The sequence below is a fragment of the Apaloderma vittatum genome, unplaced genomic scaffold (assembly GCF_000703405.1).
Source record: "Apaloderma vittatum isolate BGI_N311 unplaced genomic scaffold, ASM70340v1 scaffold17894, whole genome shotgun sequence".
Lineage (NCBI taxonomy): Eukaryota > Metazoa > Chordata > Aves > Trogoniformes > Trogonidae > Apaloderma > Apaloderma vittatum.
The window spans coordinates 17,064-40,050 of NW_009714522.1; the positions used below are offsets into that span (position 1 = coordinate 17,064).

General features: G+C 44.5%; 1 protein-coding gene across 1 annotated transcript in view; it reads left to right on the forward strand.

Moving 5' to 3' along the window:
- UNK (unkempt family zinc finger) overlaps positions 1–22,848 on the forward strand; it is a gene marked incomplete at its 5' end in the record, with an annotated part of 34,365 nt that extends 11,517 nt beyond the window's left edge. Inside the window, 16 exons of the mRNA XM_009868807.1 lie at positions 154–363; positions 1,969–2,145; positions 2,563–2,693; positions 2,824–2,959; positions 4,665–4,782; positions 5,771–5,855; positions 7,719–7,861; positions 9,164–9,211; positions 10,117–10,317; positions 14,512–14,580; positions 15,236–15,410; positions 16,498–16,599; positions 18,189–18,377; positions 21,028–21,209; positions 21,755–22,012; positions 22,422–22,848. Of these exons, the coding sequence (XP_009867109.1) occupies positions 154–363; positions 1,969–2,145; positions 2,563–2,693; positions 2,824–2,959; positions 4,665–4,782; positions 5,771–5,855; positions 7,719–7,861; positions 9,164–9,211; positions 10,117–10,317; positions 14,512–14,580; positions 15,236–15,410; positions 16,498–16,599; positions 18,189–18,377; positions 21,028–21,209; positions 21,755–22,012; positions 22,422–22,577 (2,380 nt within the window). The remainder of the gene's footprint in view (positions 1–153; positions 364–1,968; positions 2,146–2,562; positions 2,694–2,823; positions 2,960–4,664; positions 4,783–5,770; positions 5,856–7,718; positions 7,862–9,163; positions 9,212–10,116; positions 10,318–14,511; positions 14,581–15,235; positions 15,411–16,497; positions 16,600–18,188; positions 18,378–21,027; positions 21,210–21,754; positions 22,013–22,421) is intronic.
- Positions 22,849–22,987: the final 139 nt, after the last annotated feature.

A 22,987-nucleotide genomic window follows, 5' to 3' on the forward strand; every position in this document is an offset into this window, starting at 1 on the left:
TTATTGAGAGGGGAAGGAGGGGAGGGTGTGGGGAGGACAGCAGCATCTCCGCGGTGCCCGCACCTGGGTTTGGCCTGGGCTCTGTGGGGTGATCGGTTGTTGCCTCCGACCAGCACCCCGGTCCTAATCTCCCGGTTGGATTTCTGCCTGCAGTTACCTGAAGGAGTTCCGCACGGAGCAGTGCCCTCTTTTTGTGCAGCACAAGTGCACTCAGCACCGGCCCTACACTTGCTTCCACTGGCACTTTGTCAACCAGCGTCGTCGCAGATCTATCCGCCGCCGGGATGGCACATTTAACTACAGCCCTGACATTTACTGTACCAAGTATGACGAGACCACAGGAATCTGCCCAGAAGGAGATGAGTAAGTAAAGGCTGCACCCTGCTTTTCAGGCATTAGGCTGTCGGGATCAGGCCAGGTGATGATTCCAGCCAGTTCTTGTAGAGATGAGGCAAGGCAGCAGTAAAGCAGCTTTGTAACATACGTAACATGAGAACAGATGTAAAAACTGTAATAGCAGCCCGAGTGCTCCGGGCCTGCTGCAGAGGTACGATACCAGGGGTGACTTCAGATGGGAATTCGGCTCTTGTATCGTTCACTGTCCTCATGAGCCTTTGCATCTTCAGCACAGTTGAGGTGGGAGAAACAGCTTGCTGACAAATGGGCTCAGAAAGACTCTGTTCCTCTAAGTCACTGACTGTGAAATAACAGCTCTTACTCACTAGTAGGGTAACTTAATTTTTCACAGATTGAAGAAAGAGGAGGAGCTTTGTCCTCTAGTCTGCCCCCTGAATTCTGTCCCCAGCTTTTTAAATCACATGGGTTACTTGCCAGTTTATTTTGTCTTCCTGAACTTTTAAGAAGCCGATAGGGAGGTGACAGATACCCAGAATAAGGCAACATGAGCAAGAGTTTGTTTTATCGGGTCTTTTCTTTGTGTGACTGCGATAAGTTTAGCTGGAGCAGAGATGCAGGTGTTCCTGCTGTGCTTGCGGCACAGCCCAGCACTTAAAGGGTTAACCCAGTAATATAACTTGAAGCACGTGACAGGTTTGGAAGAATAAGTAGTGTAGTCAAACTGTGGTCAAATATAGGGAGTGTTTGGTATAGAGATGCTATAGAAAGATGGAATTTCAGTTCCCTTCCATGGTGCCAGTATAAACACACAGAAAAATGCTATTTATCAGAAAAACAGTAATTTTTCTTTACTCAATTAAGTAAAGATCTCATGACTACAGCAGAATGGAACAAATACCCAGCTGAAGCCTCGGTTTCAATATTCTCTTCCTTGTTAGAAGAGAACTAGAAGGGACTAGAAATAAGATGTTTGGGGAGTTTGGCTTCTTAATCACTGATTCCCATCTGGCTCAAACTCAGTGAATGAAAACTGTTACCCTCTCGAAACGCTTGGCTTTTTTTAACTTCTCTGTGTAGATTGTTCTTTTTCTGCCTAACAGGGGAAACCAAATGTAAGTTAAGATGGTAGTGTTGTAATTCTCCTTTCTTATCCTGTGCTCTGCGTAAAGGATGCATCTGGTTATAGACAGACAGTCTCACCCTTGTAGGAGAGTACATCAGCTGGAAACAGTAAGAGCACAAAGCCTAGATGGGCTGCTGAGGAGATGGTGTGAGCCATGTGATGTCCCTTCAATCACGACTGGTATGTCAGAACACCTGGACGGCATCCTTGCTCTTTTCCAGATCCCTGGCAGTCGCTAGGCTAGAATAATAAGCTGCTGCTGGTTTAATAATCCAACTGTCTTTTGAGGAAGGAAATTATTATATAATGTGTAGTCACAGGTTCAGGGATTGTGTAGTGCTGGAGGGCAGAGCGTATGAGAAGGGACAGGGTTAGCAAAGTGGTGTCAGCTGCAGCGTCCTGTGTGGGCAGTGTGTTGTCTGGTAGTGTTGAGTCCATCGCCTGTGTGACTAAACTTTGTCTGGTCTTCCCCTCCTTCTGTACCTCAGATGTCCCTTCTTGCATAGAACTACTGGCGATACAGAGAGGAGGTATCACTTGCGCTACTACAAAACTGGAATCTGCATTCATGAGACAGACTCCAAGGGAAACTGCACGAAGAACGGAGTCCACTGTGCGTTTGCTCATGGGCCCCATGACCTGCGCTCTCCGGTGTATGACATCAGGTCAGTAGAGGTTGAGACTCTCTATGGGAAAGGTAATTTCTGTGCCCAGATGACAAGTCAGGGGATTGAAGAGCAGTACTACTTCAGAGTGAAATGTTTGGTGTTGGAGTGATGGTGGTATATCCCTTCCAATAAAGCAAATCTACAGAATCTCTGGGAAAGAAAATGGGGGAAGGGAACAGACTTTAAACTAGTTGTGCTTTGGTTTGGAGTCAAAATAACGTTCCTGGAATCCCCAGGGAATGAAGAACAAGTATTGCAGTTGCTGTTCAGGTAAAGATGTTCTGACAAAAAAGGCAGGAATGAAACGCACCCTCTTAGGAATTGTTACCATGCTCCAGCATGGCAGTTCTTACCTGTGTGTGTCTGTCTCTTCACCTGCTCAGTCTGTATGTTCATTTAACTCTGTTCATGAAGGGAGCTTCAGGCGATGGAGGCTTTGCAGAATGGTCAGACTACATCGGAAGGTGGCATAGAGGGTCAGTCTGCAGTCGCTGCTAGCCATGCTATGATAGAGAAAATACTCAGTGAGGAGCCGAGGTGGCAAGGTGAGTGTCACTTATGGTCTGTGAAGCTGGGGAAGTCTGGTGTTTGTGGAGTGCCTGCTCCTGTCAAAAACTTTGGTGTAGTAGATCAAGATCGTGGTCATCTCCCACTGAACAGTTCCTTCCTTTGCAGATACAACGTATGTGTTGGGAAATTACAAGACAGAGCAATGTAAGAAACCCCCCCGTCTTTGTCGCCAGGGTTATGCCTGTCCCTACTACCACAATAGCAAAGACAGAAGAAGAAGCCCAAGAAAACACAAATACAGGTACCATGGTCCTGGATACTCAGTTTCTCAGCTGAGTGGTGAGCTATAGTACAAGTCTGTAATGAAGGATCTGGAATTTTGTCACTGCTTTTTTAGTGTGTCTGTGAGGCCTGTGCTGACAGATGTGATGGACTGTTATTTCTGCCTAGGAGACAGGATGACAAACTAAACGAGGAGTTTTGCTGTCTATAGGAACCAGCATGTCTAACAAATGACTGTTGCCAAATCATGCTACAACTGCCGTTTTGTGGCAAACAGAACCTGCGTCTGGCTTTCCTTTACTGTATAAACTCCTGCGTTAGAAAACAGTGCAGGAGAAAGAAGACAAAATAAAGTAGAAAGTTTTAATCCCCATCTAGAAACAAGCTCACACAGCAGTAAAAGGATTCAGAATCGTCAGGCTGCTTGTTGTGAGCCCCTGGCGATGGGGGTCAGGAGGCACGGTGTGAGCACTGCTTGGCTGGACGTGCATTCCTAACCAACGGCTAGAGGTTGTGCTTTTGAGGCACCAGGGTGTTCTAGCCACTCAGCTGTCACTGCATTTTTCAGCATGCAGCATCTCTCTGAACGTGTTTCATCCAAGTTATAGGCCCTCATTTCCTCCAACACAACAGAGCTTTTGTTGTGGTCTCAGTGGGGCTTTTCCGTAGTTCTTTTCGAAAAGCATAAGACCGGACCAGAAAGCCAGGAGAGAAAATGCATACCATGGATGTTCTCACTTCCCTTCCCCACCCGCAACGTTCGCAGACATTTTTGCACCGGCACTAAAATCCGGTGTGAAAAAAAAAAATAAATAAAAATCGAAGGCGCATTAATCACAGCACTTTCAGGAGAAATAGAAACACTAAGCCAGGCTTCGGGCAGCAGCCATGTGCTTTCTACCCCTGCCTGGGCCCTTTGGGAAGGGAAGAGGTGAGAGCTTCTCCCCTCCACTCACTTGTGTTGCTCTCCCCGCCCCCAGCCGATGTGGCTGGCCTTCATGCAGGGAGCATCTGCTGCTGCTGTCTGCTTCCCTCTGCTGTTGTCTGAGGGAATGGTTAAGAGCATAAAGAGCAGGGGAAGTAGGTCACGGCAAAAATTTAGACCTGGGAAGAAGAACTGGTTCCTGGCTGGGAGAAAGAAGATGGACTTGCCTTTTCCCCAGTGACCTGACTCAGCCTCTTTTCCACATGGCCGTACTACAACTCTGGAAACACACTACTGGAAGGGTATTATGTGTTTTAGGATTAGCCGATTAACTTAGTAGCTTCTACGTATGTACAGTACCAAAACAGAAACCAGACCCAGCATCTCTGACACTAATCACGAGGTGTTAATATTGTTAGGTTACATTGGCGCAGGTTGTATTGGGTTTCAGTTGAAGAGCTTAGCCGTGTTTCTTTTTGTTGAGAAACTGGAAAAGGGGGAAGAAGATGAATGAGGTGTTAATATTGTTAGGTTACGTTGGCGCAGGTTGTATTGGGTTTCAGCTGAAGAGCTTAGCCGTGTTTCTTTTCGTTGAGAAACTGGAAAAGGGGGAAGAAGATGAAATAGTAGCAGGATAGGGGGCTGGGAAAGCAGCAGCCAGCCAAACAGATTGTACAGTGGAGGGGGGGGAGCCTGTACAGTGGAGGGTGGGCAGCCAAACCTGCCTCCAGATTGAGGAAGCAAAACTCAAAGCACGTTTGTGGGTCTGATGCATTCTTCTGCTACCTTATTTACACAGATCTTCACCATGTCCCAGTGTGAAACATGGAGACGAGTGGGGAGATCCCAGCAAGTGTGAAAATGGAGACTCATGCCAATACTGCCACACTCGCACAGAACAGCAGTTCCATCCAGAGGTACGGCGACCTGCTCACTCTGTCTGGTAGCCTACTAGAAAAAACAAAAGCGTTCCAGTTTTGTGAAGTAAATTAGTGTTCCAGGTGGGAGAGTATGTGGGCTGCTTGCGGTGTGATCCTAGGATACAGAGAAGCTGCACGTTGGACGTAAACTGAAATTCAGCTACTTGACAGGGGTGCTTTTTTGTTAGGCCAAAGGTAGGGGAGAAGGTAAGAAAAGTAGGGGAAAACGCAAGTGTAAGAGCGGTCTCGTGTGTGGGGGTCCTTTTGCATGCATGATGTGGGTTTGCAGGTGATCATACAGCATCTGTCTCGTCAAAGAAAAGTTCTTGGTTGATGATGAACACTCGAAACCATAGATACCCACGAACTGGTGCTAAAAAACATCAGGCTCTTAGTTGTGAGCATGCCCAGAGCATTCCACTTCCTTTCAGAAAGTGTAATTGAGACCTTGTCCTAGTCTGCTTCATGTTACAGTGTTGAAAAGCTTTGTTGGGCCTGTATCTGCAAAGTAACCATTGTCACCGCCTGTCAAACTGGGGGGAAGGGGAATAATCCATTTCCTACAATCATTGTCAACGGTTTGTTATTTTCCTTGCAAACATGTGGCTGTAGCTTTCTGTGCTGTCATCTGTCAGCTGTTTCCTGCCTTTCGCCATTTATAGTACCCCTGGAGCTTCCAGTGAGTCTGAGGGACTTTATGGCAAATGGTGACCTTTGGGTGAGCTGATGTGTGATGGGATATCTTTGGGTGAACTCTAGCTGTAATGGGCATCTTTTGGTGTTTCCATAACTGTAGTGGGTTTTCCTTTCTTTGAAGCAAAGCACTGAAATGGTCGCCCTGAACTCTGCTGGCCTTTACGCCCTTTATCTGTGTTCTAGCTTGCTCTCAAGTTCCTTCGTAGTACTTTTGTACCTGGGGTGCCAGTCAGTGTTTTTGCCTGTTCATGTCTGTTTTTTCTGTGTTTTTTTTTTCTCCCATCCGTAGATCTACAAATCCACCAAATGCAATGACATGCAGCAGTCTGGCAGCTGTCCCCGAGGACCCTTCTGTGCCTTTGCACATGTAGAACGTACGTGGGCTTCTTCTCTTCTCTTCTCTTTCATGGATATATGAACTATGGAGACCTTCTGGCCAAAATAGATAGTTTAAAATACAGGGCTGCTAAACTAGAGCTTCTGTGAAGGATTTTCAATAACAAAATATTAATTTTGATAATTGCTCTAAACCTATGCTAGTGTGGGAGGTCTTGGTGGAGCTGAAGGTGATAGATAGGCTGTAGGATGCAGCCCTTAGCTCTTACTGCACTATCTCTTGAAGTATCTCACTCTGTTCTCTCTCACTTGCTCAGTTCTCTGTATGTCACTTTAGGACAGAAACAGAGAAAGCTGCTTCTCTTCTGTATGTGAATCAACTGTACCTAGCTAAGTTGCAAAGTGTTGTATTTTAAAAAGCTGAGGGTAAAATTGGTAATTACAGATAATGTAATTTTAAAAAATAAATACTATTTTACTATTTAGGAAGTTCTGCTTAGAGTTGAAAGATTCAAGTCAAGTTGGAGAACAAAAATACGCAGCTTTTTTGTCCACTTTTCCTCAAATCCTCTTTTCTCGATAGCTCCCTCATTTATAGGGCATTATTTCAATCCTCTCTTTCATCATCTGTAAGCTAGTGATGCTGTTCTGGTTGTGGGAGTTCTGTATTCAGGTGGCTCCTCACATTCATAAAGGAATGGTTAGTTCCTGATACTATGGCTCCTGCTTAGTTTCTGCGCTCCAGTCTCACTGTTGAATTTGCAGCAAACAGAGCAAGTTACTCAGAAGTCAGTAGATTGGCTCTGATACTGACTTGGTACATGGCCTTGAGCAAATCTCTTTGCTATTCGATTTTCCTTTGTAAATGGTGGAATTGCTGCCTTTGTCAAGGAATGGTGAGAGTGAATTCCCTACAGGTTACGCAGTTCCTTTTATCGGAAGCCTTGTCGACAAGCAGTAATTATAGCTGGAGCTGTGGGCTGTAATAGCCCAAAACACAGTAGGGCGACTACACAGTATGATCCAGCGGGCTTAAGAGAGAACGAAATCTTGATAGAGAAACAGTATTTAGCAAACTCCCTTGTGTATAACATAGTATTTTTGTTTAGGAAATGTCTTATTTGCTATCATGGTTACTGCACTTGATACTGTACTACTCTAAGCCAGAGCAGCATCATTCCAGCCTGGTGATTCCTTGTGCTCTGAACTTTTAGTCCTTTCTTAGCAAGGTGAACCCTGAGGGCCTAATTCAATTAAAATGAGTCCATTTATTGTATCGGTTATTAGTATTATGAGTTTTGCTGATTATTAGCAAAAAGTGTGCTGAAACCAGTACTTTAAAAATGTTGCAATACAGACGTAGTGTCAAGCTGCACACGTTTTTGGAAAGAGTTGTTAGATGCAACTATTACAAGTCTACAGCATCTCTACTTTACCTTCCAAGCCAATGACACCTGCTTTTTGTGCATGCCTTTCTATGTACTTTACTTTTTCTTATTTTTAGTAATAGTTTTTACTGAGCACAGATGGAAACTTATCTCCCTCTACTAATTATAATGCACCCATCAACTTTGTGCTTAGCAATGAAGGAAGCTGTGCTTAGTTCAAGACAGCTGAATGAATAACATGCAATTCATGCAGGAAAGATAATTTTGGAGCAGCATTAATGGACTAAAGAGCAGTGCTGTGTCCAAGTGATGACAGTAATAATGTAAGGAATATTAGATAAGTGGTAGCCATTTGCCAGATAAGCTCTCTCCTTGCTCTTGTACTTAGAGGTAGGTGCTTGTGGAATATTTCTTCTCTCGAGGATATGTAGGTATTCTTGTTCCTAAACATTTTGTGCTCTCTTGCAATTGTAAGGCTTAGAGTGATGTTCCATGTGCTTTTGTTTCTTGCAGAGCCTGCACTCAGTGAAGATTTGCAGCAGTCCTCGGCTGTGTCGAGCCCGACACAGACAGGCCCTGTGATGTACATGCCGTCGGCAGCTGGTGATTCTGTTCCCGTCAGCCCTTCCAGTCCACACGCCCCAGACCTTAGCAATGTACGTAGCACTGTCGGAAGCCTTGTCCGTATTTCATAAATCTGGGTTTCTCAGAGTGCCTGTATGTCTTTCTCCCAGGAAGAGAAATTTTAAGTATCCAAAAGCCCAAAGGATATGGCATTTTTGCTTTTTTACCTAAGCTCGACACTTTTTAGAGAAATCTCTTTGTTATTTTTTTTTGCAACATATGATTCAGTGGCTTTAGTATTGTCCTCTCACCTATAAAATATCTAAGCCTTCCTTTCTGCACCAAGTCTGTTGATGTACTTTCAGGAAAGTGGAATGCATCCGCACACAAAGTCCAACTCCTTCCTGTCTGGAGGTACATATTGGGCTTAGTTTCCAAATACTCTTAATTAAAGGCCGTGAGCCAATAACTTCTAAAGTACATAACTACAATCGAGTCTGTTTACATATGTAATCTCAGAGGCTTAGCCTGTGCATCTTGTGTGTTACGTTATAGGATATCCTTGATTCTCTCCCTCTGCTACTTCTAGAGATAGCTAAACCCTGGAATGTGTTTGCTGGTAGTACTTTATTTTAGTTGTATGTGCAAGAGAGATCTTTAAATGCTGTACACAGACAGCTAAGAAGCCCATGGAATGCTAGACCCCTTAATTTTTACTGAGTTTTTTTTTTTATTATTGTTTCTTAAGTCTTTCCTGTTTGCACTACTGCTGATGAGGTGTGTAACCTTTTCAAATGGTTGGTTGAAGTTTTGAGAAGGTAAAATGATGTGAGTTTAACTCATTTGAAACTGGTCAGAATGAGGTGAACTCATTTAGGACCTTTGTTTTATCTTATTCCTCCTCTTTGAAAAAAGAAGTTGATAGTTTGATTTTATTAGTGCCAAAGCTGACCTAACAGTTCATAGTTCTCCTGAATTTGATTGCAGCTAGAATTCCAAACAGATCTTGAAAAGTCTGGACATAATATTTTCTCTCACTAGATAACACTATGGAAAACAAATGAAAAACAAAACACCTTCAGCTTGTGAATGCATCATGCAAATTCTCTGAAAACTGCAGTGAAATTGAAGATACCTTCCACTTAATAGACCGTTCAGGTCTTTTCTGTCTCAAGCTCTTAGTCTTTTAAACAGTCTTTCCTAATCCTTGGATACATGCCAAATGACAACACATGTCTTTCTGTGACTTCATCACTCCACAGGGCATCTGCGTGTAGCTTGAAAACAAATATGGCTTTGCTGGTGATCATTTTACATGATGAATTAATCAGAGGAAAAGGTCCCTCTAGCAGCCAGCCTCACGTGGCCTGTTCTGTTTTGTATTTGTACTGTAGGTGTGGAATAAATCAGGAACTCTGCCAACTAGCCCCACCTCCACCACAGTGAGTAGTATCTTTGCAACTGTAGGGAAGCGTGGACAGCAGAATGTCTGTGTAAAAATAAAATCAAAACATTGTAGGATGCTCCTTCTTTCTAATGCCAGCCCAGACTGTGCCACATTTGAATCTCTGGTTGCAGTAGCTGTCTGAGCTATGTCTGAAGCATAGCCATGCTTGCCAGTGCAGGCAAATAATTTCTTGTCCCAGAGAAATGGGGATTTCTGCACTGATCAAGGTAGGCACTTTCTCTGAAACTCATCTTAATCTCCTTTGCTGCTGTCTGTGGCTTCATCTACAGTGCAAAACTAGCTTTGTTGCATGTGATTGTGATCCCTGGTATTAGTCTAAACAGTGGAACTATTGGAAATCCTTCGGTTCTTTAATGCAGCCGTGGATGCTTGGCTAGTTGCCTGCATTAAGGCTTTCAGATTTCCAACTGGAAAGCAAAAGGTACAGTGTTACACGTAGCTCAGATATATTTGGTTGTTCTGACGGCCATAGCACCTTTCCAGGTCCCACACTACTACTCAGAGTGCAGGCAGGATCCCCTGTAGCCTAAGGCAAGCGGAGAAAGTTTTGGCCAGCTTTGGAAACTTCACCAGTCACATATGAGGCCTCAGAAAGAATAAATGTCACTAGAACTGTAGATTGTTTTTTATAAGACTGCCCTCCGGTACAAATTAATGCCAATAAAACTGTAATTGTGCGACCGTATAAATCCAATATTAACTGGAACTTTTTCCTGGTTCTTAATTACTGTTTTCTGGAAGCCTGTATGTTTGTGTTGACTGTCAGTGTAATCAATGCACAAACGGTGAAGCGAACCAGCTTTTCCGTGGGATGCCTCTTCTCTTCGAGTCATCGCTACTGTTGGGCTGTACGTTCCTGACACTTGTTCCTTCTGTTAGATTCTTTGTAGGAACAGCAGCCTCGGAAGCCCATCTAATATATGTGGGTCTCCTCCTGGTGCCATTGGAAAGCCACACAGCTTGGAGACCATTGGTTTTCCTTCAGACTCAGTAACAGCAGCCGGCAGCTACAAGAAAGCACCGGGGTTTGAGCGAGAAGATCAGGTGGGGGCCGAGTATTTGAAGAGTTTCAAATGCCAGGTTAGTAGGGAATATTGGCTGGAAGAGTTGGGGGGTGAGGAAGAATGAGAAATCACCCAGTCTAGCTTGAATGTATTTTTATTTTTCAAGGGGTAAAAATGAGGAAGCACTATATTCTCATTTGCAGTTCTCAGATCTTTACTGTTGTTTTCAGCCTCCTTTCCAGTCTCTTCTGTCTTACATCTGTTCTTGTCTGCCTAGCTGCCATCACACACTCAGTTTGTAAAAGCTGAGCTGCTGCTTGTTTTCCTAATCCCTCACAACTTCTGTCCTGTGTTGACCCTGGGTAGCTTCCCACATATCACTTCTTGCTCTTTCTTTTTTCCTTATTTAGGTCCTTACGAAGAGTTGCTGTTTCTTTTGCTGTGTTGTCTCACGGAAACTCATCCTTCCTTCTCTTGTTCTCACTCTGAACTCTTACCTTGGTCTCCGTGGCTTGGTTTGTTTTCACCATTCATTCCTCCCTCCAGTGTATTAAAAATGTTGTGTTAGCTGTCTCTTGCTTCTCTGGCAACATCATTCTGATCCTTGACTCTCTCCTGTGGCTTCTGTATTAAATTTTAATTCCTCATTGTCATTTGAAGAACCCTCTGCAGTCTTACCCAGCCCGCATCTCTAATGACATTCCCTCTTACCCGGTTTTGGTATCGCCCTCTTGCCTTGCTCAGTCGTCTCTTTCTTGGTGTCATGCCTTACACTGCTCCCTAAGCCTGGAACAGTCTCTTCCATCTCTTCTGCCACACATGAGCTTTTCCATGGTCAACTTCTTATTGTGAATTTACTGTCTTGCTGTTAATAGTTTCTCTGCACCATTCTTTTCAAGTCAGCTGAGTCCAACCCAGAGCTTGGGTCTTGGTTTTTATTCCTCACTGAGTTTGTAATTGTAATAGAGCAAGATCTTGATTTAGGGGACAGAATAGCTACTTTTATGAAGAGGTGCCTGTAAAAATATTTCTTGAAGTTCTTTAAAAAATGTGTGTGTATGTATAAAGGACTACAAGTACTTTGTCTGTGTTGCTTGAAAACAGATGACAAGCCTGGCTACATTTAAATTCTTCTGTGTGGTATTAAAGAAGCTAGCCTTAATAAGCTTGTGCTGTGCGTTACTATTGCACTGCTGAGAGATAACAGTGGAAATAGCTTGTCCAGACAAGATCTTGCATAAAGTAATTGTATTTAGAAGCAGACTCTGTGGAGTTCGTTTTATTTATTTTTACAACTTTGGGAAAATATGACCAGACTTTGTAGTAGCACCCGTCTTGAACACTGTTTAGTCTGATTGAAATGATTTAGTGACAAATGCAGATTAAGCTACATGCATGTACATTTTCTTATAAACGCTTCCATTGCCTTGCTTGACGTGGATGTAGCTTAGGAAACTGCACACTGATGCGACGTGTCTTTGGGGGTAAAGAAAGAGCAGACCATGCTGTGATCCTGGCGCTTCTCGTGGGCACAGCAGCTTGTAGCAGTCGTTTAGAAACAAAAGGAAAAGCATGTGCTTGTTCACTATTGCCTCTGCTGCAAAGGAGGAGTGAACCCAAAGCCGAAGGACCGAGAGAGCCCCAGTTGCCTGCCAGCAGAGGCAGAGTGCCAGGGAGGCCCTGCTTTGGAAAAAATGGGCAGCAAGCCTAAGCCAAGGAGAAAGGGGATGGGGCATGAATAGGACTTGTAAAAGGAGGGCCAGATGATGAGCATTTGTGTCGGAAGTCCAGGCTGTGCTACAAGGATACTGTATTCAGGTAGCTTCTTACTTAATGTGGCTTTCATGAAGCAAAATCCTGTGTTAGATGACTGGACTAAATAGCTATTATATAGGTGGAAGTAATCACAGTTGCCCTGTGCTAGGCTTCTGCAGACAAAATTAGGTGTCTCATAAGCATCCTGCTTTAACTTTCTTTTAATCTGTAATTACCTACTCCTTAAAATCCTCCGTAATTCCCTTTGGCTGCAGTGGGCACCAGAGATTCTCGTATACCATGTAAATTAGACCAATAATTAGGCATTTAACTTTGCTCACTCATCTGAAAAGAGACACTCCAGCTCAGCTCCGCAATAGGTTTGTAATTTTTCCCCTGTAGAATTAGTACAAATAGTTTCTATCTTATTAGAATGAAAAATGCACTTTCTGTGCTAATAGGTTCCACATAGTTTGTGGTAAGGCTGAGCCAGCAGTTAAAGCTAAAAATACTTTTCCTGAGTCCCAGAAGATTTAGCAAGCTGGAAAAATGCTGGCTGCTCTGGGAGGACTTGAGTGCCGTGACCAGGAGGTGTTCCTAAGTCCTGACACACAGTACAGTAGGTTCTTCTGTGCTGGTGAGAAAACATTCGGCTTTGCTCTTAGTTTATGTCCCCTGACTACAACAGGGTGAGCTGGAGGGTTTCAGCCTGCCCTTTGAATTTCTGTCTTGAGCTAAGGAAGACGGGCCTCAGCGGTGACAGTCGGCTTGCTCTGCTTTCACTGGTGTTACGTGAATCCGAGGGAGTGGGAATTGAGGCTAGTTTAACAACATGTTTGCTTTTTCTCCTCCGTAAGGAAAAAAAAACAACAACCCTTTCCAGTAAGACAACTGCTCCAGAGCCGGCGAGCTACCTTGGCAGGAAGCCTCTCGGTGGGGTGGGCATGGCTGCGTATGCGCCTTCGCTTTAGCTGCTGATGTCTGTTGATAGCGCGTCTTGCCTTCAGATGAGTGTCCAACAGGGCAGGGATGTGTTGGGTAATCGAGCAGGCGTGTTATCAGACACACACAGATGCACCAACGTAGCGCATCTGTTGCACACCATGGAAAACAAGGCTGTTTAGTGGTAGTTTTGGTGTGTGCAAGCACCCCGTGTTGTTCAGGGAAGCGTGAGAGAGTGGTACCCACCGCAGAAGGATCTTTGCATCCGTATTTCAGCTGCCTCTTTGCCAGGCTTTGACCTCCCCATCTGCCCGTAGGCGTAGAGCTGAGCAGAGAAAATGATTTAATTAAGTAAAACCAAGGGGTGAATTCTTCCGATGCTCTTTCGCCTGTCTGGTTATGTCATCCCTCTCCAACGATCGTTTCTCTTTTTTTCATAAGACTGTTTAATCCAAAAAGTCGAGACACGTCACTTCAGGTCAGCGTGGCGTCGTGTGCGCCGCTGTCACACGTTGGGCCCGGATCTCCCCTGTAGAGATGATGACTGCCTGCCTTTGTGATAAAAATGATCGAGGGGACTTTAGTCCTGAAATACATCACTGATTGAGACCAAGGGGGTTGGAGGGGAAGTCAACAAGCAGACCTGACTCTCAGCACTTTTTTCTTTTTTTCTCCTCTCTCTCTGTGCCCGGAGGCTGTGATTGATCTCCCACTGCTTTACTCGTGCAGCAGCGTGGGAAGAGCAGGGCAGGGCCAGCGGAACAGACCGTTACACGCTGGCGGGCTTGTGAGGACGCTTCCTTCCCAGCGCTGGGTGCTGTAGCTCAGGAGTGACCGTGAGGCAAGAGGGTTGATATCCGTTAAGGGTATAGTGCTGGAAGGTCCTTAGCTTGAATTTTTAGGCCAGATAGTGGAATTCTAAATGTATGTTGGCGTTCATGCAATTTTGCAATTCCAAACAGCCTTGACCTCATTTATGTTTCATGGCTTTGAGCTCTCTGTGTTAACAGAAGGTTGTTGTATTTTTTTAAAATCAGTTTTGATTATGTTGCTTTTAAAATTGGTTAGTTATCACTGTATTTTACTTTTGCAATCCTAGCTAGGAGCTGGAAAAGTGTGAGGGGAAAACATAATCTACGTACTTTATTTTCCCAAAGCTGAAAAATATTTGCGTAATTAAAAAAAGGCAGTATGCCTCCCACCATTTCTGGCCCTTTTTTGATACTGATAGGGCTAATGAGTTAATTATAGCAAGGCAAAACAATGCCTTTTAGGTGTTGGTTCTTAAGATCTCCTTTGTGCTACAGAAGATTTATAGTAGCATTGAAGGCAAGTGTAATTGTGATAAGTCTTTGTATAACTCTAGGGGTGATGTCTTGGTATGTAGCAAACAAATTACTCCGAGTGTTTTGAATTTGCTGTTCTTTCCCGCTCTTTGAATTCTCTAGTTCCGAGAGCAGCTTGTAAGAGAGGAGGGGACTGTTTCCCCTGGCCTCTCCAAAGCCTCAATTAGCCATTTTTAATTTTGCTGCTAATCGCTCTGCTTATCTTTTGTTCTGTTTCTTTATTGCAGCAAGCAAAAATGAAGTCCCACTCACTGGAACACAGGAGCCAGGAGCAACCTTTGTTACAGCCCAAACAGGTATGGTACTGCTAGGAGGGCTCTGAACCCAGCTTGGTGCTCACACCACCACAGACAAGGACACGAGAAATCCAGACAGCTCTGCAGGGAGTAAATGACAGTCCAGACACCATTAGGAGTGCTCAGCTTCAGGGATTACTTTATGAAGATGGGATGATTTGCTGGCGATGTTATTTGTGAATGGCTAGACTTGCGTGAATTCATAGGCCTGGACCATGCTGGAGAGAGCCTCCAAATTACAGAAAATTGAGCTGGAATGGATCTCCAGAGTCATCTAAGGATTTGACAAAGAGAATTTAATATTGGGTTCTAAGTCCTGTGCTGAACTAAGTCTGAGTGATGATTGTGTGACCCATCTCTGTTATTGCATGTGCAACCTGTGCGTCACAGGAGTTAATTCTGGGGCAGCCTGAAGGATATCTGTAATGCTGGGGGGTTGGGGGGACATGGAATGGAGAACAGTCGGCAGAAATTAAAGAAAAGCTGTTAATCTTTCCCCCAGCCCAGTAGTAGCACCAGCCATCTGTCAGGTTGGAAGCAGGCAGGAACAGGTTTGCTAGCTTATCTTTGGCTCATTCCTGCATGTTTCTGAAGGGATTCTTCTGTAAAGATGTCTTATTTCCTACCTCTTTCTCTTGTGAAACTCTCGTTTCAGGACATACTGGGTATTCTCCCGGTAGGGAGCCCGCTGACTTCTAGCATCTCCTCTAGTATCACCTCCAGTCTGGCCGCAACGCCACCAAGCCCTGCTGGCACCAGCAGCATCCCAGGCATGAACGCCAATGCCCTTCCTTTCTACCCAACCAGTGACACCGTTGAGTCTGTCATAGGTAACTTTGCCTTTTTTACTTATGCTAATAGGGCTTCCTCTGACGTGGATCACCAGGTATGAGAATTGGAATAGCATGGGTGTTCCAGGGAACTCCAGTTTTTTCATCTCTGTCAGTGCTGGCAGATTCCTGCGGCTGTAAGCTTTTTCTGTGACTGTGACACATCTGATGTTTTCTGCAGGTCATTATGGATGAAATTCACCCACGGGACCAACAGAAGGCCTCTGAGCCACTTACTCAGACTGTCAGATGGTGTAAAGGGCCTTAGTTTTAGGTTTGTCAAAGTGATAAAGAGGTCCTGGACTAGGCAGGAAATCACAGGGGCTTTTTCCACAGTTACTACTCCTTTCATTTTAAGTAATAGTTTTATAGTGAGGGCTACCACCAGGTACATTTTAAGGACTTGCCCTTCATGGAGTGTAGGACAGAGGCTGTAAGAAAAAGAAGGTACAGGGTTTTTTTGGTCACCTGTTTTTCTTTTGTTTTATTTTTTTAAATCTAATGTTTCTGAAGTGATCTCACTAATTTGTTAAAAATAATAATAGAAATGAGTGGGCATGTGTGGGATGGAATTATATTGATCACGATTAGTGATGAGGCATGCTTAGATAGATGTAACACTTGCAGGCATTCATAAGCTTTCTTCAAACCTCAGAGATGTTTTTCAAGTGTCCCCTACTAGTATTTCTTTTCCAAGTGGCTCTTCAGCGATGTAGGGACAAAGCACAAGCCAGACCAGACATGTTGTAAGCCAGTGGTCCTGCATATTATGGACAGGCTTGAAGGAGCAGTTTGGGGAAGACTTATGGGAACTGCTGTTATTTCATCAAATTTTTGTTTTTGTGTAACATTTGGTAGCACTTTGAGACAAAAAAAATCAGATCAGGCAGAAAAACCTGAACTGAAAAGCTGCCCATGACACTTCTGCCAAACTATTTAAGAACAAGTGTTGTACAGGCGGAGAGTAGGGCCATGCAGACTGACAAATAGAGAGCAAAGGCTCCTCTGCATGTAGGCTCTTTGGGCCATCCTATCTCTTGAAGTTGTTGGTCCTTTATAACATAATTGGTACCTCTGTGTCTGGCAGAGTCTGCCTTGGATGACCTGGACCTGAATGAATTCGGAGTGGCTGCCCTGGAGAAGACATTTGACAGCAGCACAGTGCCCCACACGAGTGGCATCATGATAGGTACATGAAAGCAAAAGAGCTTTCTTTATCTTCTGCCAAGCAGTGTTGCCCAGTCACCTCAGTGAAGCCAGCCCAAAAAAGCTCTAAAACCAGTCCCAAAATAACATTGGTTAAAACAGTAATTATGACAAACCTTGGCAACCACTGAGCATCTTTGAAGTGAAAGCTTACCCTTATTGACTAGCAGAGCTGAGTTCTTGCCATGGCCCAGATATCTTGGGGATGTTTCTTGAGACTGAATGGAGTTGCTTGGTTTTTGGGGTTTTTTTTTTTAGTTGTTGTTTTGGTTGGGTTTTGTTGGGGTTTTTTTTCAAGTGTGCAAGTAGACTCTAGAAAGCATCTGATACCTTTAAAAACAGGCCAGAGTATCATGATTTGCATCTTAAGCAGAAAACTCTCCCTAGCAGTAACAGGAAACTCATTGACCTGGTAATGCTATCCATCTGTCAGAGTGTCATCATGGTCTGCTGGTTTGATTCCTGTAACATCTGTCTCGTTTTAAGATGTGGAGGTAGGCTAAGGCCTCTTCTGCTCATCTCTAATGAGTGTCCAGGGAAAACCAAAATGTCTCCTAGTTTTGGTTTGGGTTGTTTTTTTTTTTTTGAAGTCGTTTTAGTTTTTGGCTACCCTTGCTGTGTAAGACAGGTTTTCACTGAGAGCTAAGTTTGCTGGTCTGAAGGTTTCCAGGGGAACTACACTGCCTGAAGCTGTGCTAAGGTAGGAAGGGACCTGTGGAAGGAACCCTAAAGAATATCACTTCCACTTCCCTGCCAAAGATAAAACAGAGTTGACTGTGCATGTCTGCTGATAGCCCTGCTTCTGCTGCTACCCATCTGCAGTGGCCCAGAGACCCTCCACACTGCTTTCCCCTCTGTTCACATCAGGTGTGGGTGTTACCTAGTGATCTTCTAAGAAGGGAGATCGTGAGAGAGTGGGGAGCAGGGCCCAGATGTCCCTCAACACATCTGTGGCAGACACCTCTTGTGTAAGGGAAGTGTTAAGTCTTTGAAGGATGGGCTTCTGTTTATTTGTATTTCTTTTATTACTGACAGGTCCAGGCACTCAAGTTATGTCTAAAATGACTAAAACTGGTCACTGAGTTTTAGTGGTTAAGATCATGACCTGACCCAGCATGGTAGTTTTTTCACTACAGTATTTGTTATTATTTTCTCGCTACAGTATTATTATTATTTCTCATTACAGTGTTATTCAGAAGTATTAAAGGCAGAGGCACGTGTTTTAGAAGTGAATTTTTCATTACAAAGTATTTCACCATCTGTCAGAGTCATCTTCTCTAGACCGATAGGGGTGGAACTCTGCTCAGAAAACCTCTTGTTGCTTTGGCCGATGAAAGGGTGGTTCACTGAACTCTGGAGGGTCTTCACCTGTGTGGTTCATGGGATGGCGGCTTCGGTGCTCCTCTTAAAGGCTGAGAGGGGAATGAAATGTGATGAGAAGCAGAGAGAGTCCCGAGGGGCTTAGAGAGGCGAGAGGGAAGCTAACGCCTTCTGCTCTGAACTCCTGCGCTGTGCTCTGGCCCATGCCTCATGGTCACACATAGCCATCCTCTCTGTGTGTTCTTTGTCCAGGTGGGAGTTTGCTGCAAAGTTCTGCTCCTGTAAATATCCCCGGCTCCCTTGGAAGCTCTGCCTCCTTTCACTCTGCCTCTCCTTCTCCACCGGTCAGCCTCTCATCGCATTTCCTCCATCAGCCCCAGGGACACTTAAGCCAATCAGAAAACACGTTCCTGGGGACATCAGCTTCTCATGGATCATTAGGTAAATGCGCAGTGTGTGTGTCCCATGTACATGCCTGTCTGTGCCATGTAAGTATTTTCTTTTAAGTTAGCTTTAATTTCAATGTATTATTTCACTGCTGCCATTTGTATCTCTTCTTCCCATGAGAACAGCTTCAGTACTAGAAGCTGCTTTCCCAAAAATCGGCTGGTAGCTTGTGAACAAGGGAGTAGTTCCTTCTACTTCCCATGTTTCTAGGCTAAGAGAAAGGGACGGATAGGTTAAGTGACTTGCTCCGATGAAGCCTTTCAGGGAAAAGAGCTCTGCCTTTTCCTGCCCACAATGCTGTGCTCAGACTTCTCTTTACATGAAACTCAAGAGTTGGATCCTTAGCTCCTCCTAGGTAAAGTGGGGATTGCAGTTAGCCCTTGGGACTGTCTGTAGGTCAGATTGGCTTCTGGGAGCTCTAGAGCAGGCTTGGGTCATTGTACTGCTTTTTCCTATTTGGTACTGGACACTCTGTTTTGCAGTATGGACTTTGCAAAAGGTTACAGTGTTCCCCTTTGCTCTTTTTTATTTTTTTTTTTTTCCCCTCTCTTGAGGATCTGTTTCCTGTATGAGGGAGTCTGAAGGGAAGAGAAATTGCTTTGGAGCTTCAGCTCTGTCAGGCAGAACTGGAAGCTGAGAGGCTATTTTCTTCTGTTTTATTGTCAAGACGCAGGGTTACCTTGAGAAATAAAACTTTTTGAGCTCAAGGCTACGGTAACACTGAATCCACTCATTCCTTTTAGTAACAGTAAATACTAGTTCTCTCATGATACTAGACATAAATGCTTCTTCAAATCTGAGATACGCTTTAATCTCTAATATTCAGCTTAACCTAATAAAATGATTACTTGCTTTTGTAATCTGTTTCTGTGTGCATTTATCTGTGTAGCTTCATCCCTTTTTTACATAAGCCAAAACCATACTTCCATGCCTTGCGACCACGGTTTGTTTGGCTTTAGCAGCTTTTATAATTGCTGTAAGAAGAAAAGAGACATCTCTGCTATTGCTTAGTGTTGAAGCTGGCTCTTCATCCCAGTTCAGTAGGAAAACTTGCTGATAAAGCCTGCTTTTAATTTCAGAAGAAACAAGCTAAACAGTTGTATTTGTCTTAACCATATAGTTATACAAATAAAAAAACCTTAAAGAAATGCAGGAAATTCACAGATAAATTTAAATACTTGATACCTGTAATACAGCAAAACCATTTTGATAAGTTATTTAAGTAGTAACCTAGCAGCTTGGCATCTGGAATCTCTCTATTCCATGTGACTTGCTGAATGCAGAGAAGTTAGTGCGTAGTACGTGTAGTTATTACTCCTTTGTATTGCAGCTGAGTTTAAAATGCCTAGTCCTGGGCCTGTTCCCACTGTGCTCGGTGCAAAATGTGCAGAGAAGGCGTTCCTGACCAAGGGCCTTGCTGCCTCAAATGTGAGATGAGAACAGCAGGTGGAAAGAGGGAGTAAGAAGAGATAAGCTTGGTCAGCGTTTGTGGCTTGTTGGACTCCTGCTTCATGCTAGATTCCCTTTGCAGAAAACCGGAGCTTTAAAAACGAGTCTTGGCTGGCACTAAGTGAAAAGTCAGTGATGTTGGGTTCTAGCCCTCTGAGAGGCTGTTGGCCCCAGGGCTGGCCTGCAGACACGCTCAGTTTGGCTGCTGTAAGATCGGAATTATTGAATGTGACTAGATTTAGGAGCTGTCCACACCCAGTGGCGAGCACCACAAGATGAGAATGACTGCTGCATCAAACCAGCTCATGGCTGTGTGCGTAAGAGTCCACTTGGCTCAGTAGCTCTGTCTCTGTGAGCTTTGCCTGCTAGTTCTCCCCTGAGTGCAAAGAGTGGATGATTACTTGAAGTAAAAATACTTTTGTTATTGGAAGAGTAGAAACCTTGGAGTCTGTGGAAATAATAGCCAGTTTTGTTTACAAACAGTTTTCTATTGCTTTGTCTCCTAAGCTTTAAATTTCTTCTAGAGAGGAGAAAGGATTTGAACGAGCTAAAATAGGGAAGTGGTTCATTAGTCTTCCCTGGGGCCAGTCACGGGCTTTATGTTAGAACTCTGCAGGGGATGAACCCCGTGTATATACTGTTGCCTCCACTTGTTTACAAGCAGGGTTTTCCAGTTAGTACTGTTTCTTAGTGACGTTGGTGCATCTTAGCCTCGCTTTTTGGGAAGCGAGGCTGCTTTTCTAAGTACCAAGCAGAGGAGACAAAAGTTTTCTTGGGTATAGTGTGAGGGGAAGCACCACGAGGCCTGGCTGTGTGAACCAGCCTCTTCACCGGCTGGCGGCTGTGCTGCACAGAGAAGTGGGAAGGTAGTAAGCAGTTCTGAGGTCATAGGAGAAGGGAGATCCAAGCTGGCAGTCAACCTTACTCTAAATGCTTCTAATGCCTGGTTCAAAAGTTGCTTCAACTCTGTTGGGTCCTCCATGTATCGTTAAAGATGAGGCCTAATGGCATGAAACTTCCCCTCTAAAGTTCCTCTATGACAGACTCTTGGGTCCTGGGGATGAAAGTAATTCTAAGGTGACCTTCTTTCTTCCTACGTACACACTTTTTAATCCTGGTTTTCACAGAGGTAGGGAGGAAACTGAGAAATTGCCAGCACCTGTGACATAACCCTCTCTATCTCCCTGTGAAACAGGTTTAAATGGGATGAACAGCAGCATATGGGAACACTTTGCTTCGGGGAGTTTTTCGCCCAGTACCTCACCTGCATTTCTGTCAGGTCCAGGTGCTGCAGAGCTGGCACGGCTGCGACAAGAACTGGATGAAGCCAACGGCACAATAAAGCAGTGGGAAGAGTCTTGGAAACAAGCCAAACAGGTACTTGAGCAACTCCTGAGAAGAGGGATTAGGGAGTGTAAAGGAGTAGGAGGCTGTCAGCCTTTAACAAGAAGCTTTCCAGTCACTGAGGCGGTGGGAAGAGCTGTAGTTTTTACAAACAGATTCTCTTAGGCGTTCTTATTCTTCTGCCCTGGAAGGCAGGACTGAATCACTGAGCTTGATGTGTTGAGGTGCTGGAAGTGCAAGGCCAGGTGTCGTAACAGATGCGCTGAGGTGCTTGACAGTCTCTTAGATCTGCCAGGTGACTTAGATCCAGGACAATTTGCTGATATGCAAAGCTCATCCCCTTAACGGTGTGAGCCAAATATGTAGAACCACAGCCCAACCAGATGGGATATCATGAATGAGCAGTGCTTTGCAGCGAAGCTCCAAGGATGTTTCAGAATTGGGGAACAGGGCAGATTGGACAGAACATGCTCCTAGTGAGGAGCGTGTGGAAATGGGTATTTTTTCCTGGAATTTCCTCTTGGAGGCTGATGGAATTTTCAAACTGCTTCTTTTACCCTCTTTGTTGGAATTTGTAGGCTTGTGATGCTTGGAAAAAGGAGGCAGAGGAAGCAAATGATCGCGCCAACACAGCTAACATGGAATGTGAACTGGCCCGGGAGCAGAGGGAAGCCTTGGAGCTGCAAGTGAAGAAGCTGCAGGAGGAGCTGGAGAGGATCCACACAGGCCAGGACCCTCAGTTTCTGCGCTCCTTCTCTGACTTGGAAACACTCTCACTCTCTTCACTTTACACCCTTCAGAAACAGCTGCGGGCAAACCTGGAGAAAGTAGATAAGGTGAGTGCCAGGGATTTACATGACAGGTCTTTGCTGTCTCTGCTTCTACAGATCGCAGCTTTTCCCCCTTTCCTTAACTACCGTTGGAAATCACGAGCGTATCAAAGCAATTCTGTGTGGTCGTAGCCAAAGTGAGTTGTAGCCAGCTTACAGGAAACTGCCCACCTCTTCTTTGTGCCAAAAAGTATGGAGCTTAAGTCAATCCAAGCTGCTCTGTTGATCCTAAAGGCCCTAAGAGACACAAATGCTGTGCTGCTTTGCTCTGGCTTCAGAAGATGAGCAAGCGGACAGCTGCAAGCCCTTCCCCTCCTACCTCCTCGCTGCTCCCCAAACTGCGTAGGGCAGGATGGGAGCCCCTTTGCTTTGTGAACTCCGATGCTTACGTGTTCCCTGTCCCCCTCTCTTGCAGGCGGTATTTCAGATGCAGTCAGTGAAATGCCTTAAGTGTCAGGAGGAGAACCGGGTGGTGTTACCGTGCCAACACGCAGTGCTGTGTGAAACGTGCGCCGAGGAGGCCGAGTGCCCCATCTGCCATCCCAACAGGCCCCACTCTCTCCAGTCGTGACCTTCCAAGGACACTTGTTCTAATCATATCGTATAGAACTTTTTAACTTTATACATGCGTACATATATATGTATGTGTACATATATATATGTATGTGTATATATATATATGTATATATGTGTGTGTATGTGCACGTTTGTGTATGTGTATGTATATGCACACACATGCACATACACACATAAAACAAAAATTAGTTGCAGAGCACTTTTTAATATTTTACATCCCGTATCTAAACTGCCCCTCACCCACGCCCCACTAATTCTAACTCTTGAGGAACTTTGAGAGCTGTTTTTAATACAGATCAAAGGGCCATTTGCAAAGAGTGTGTGTTTCTCCTCTTTTCTATTTAGGTGATAATAAATTTTTGACTATTTCCAGAAGGATTTAGAGTGGGCAAGAGGGGCTTCCAC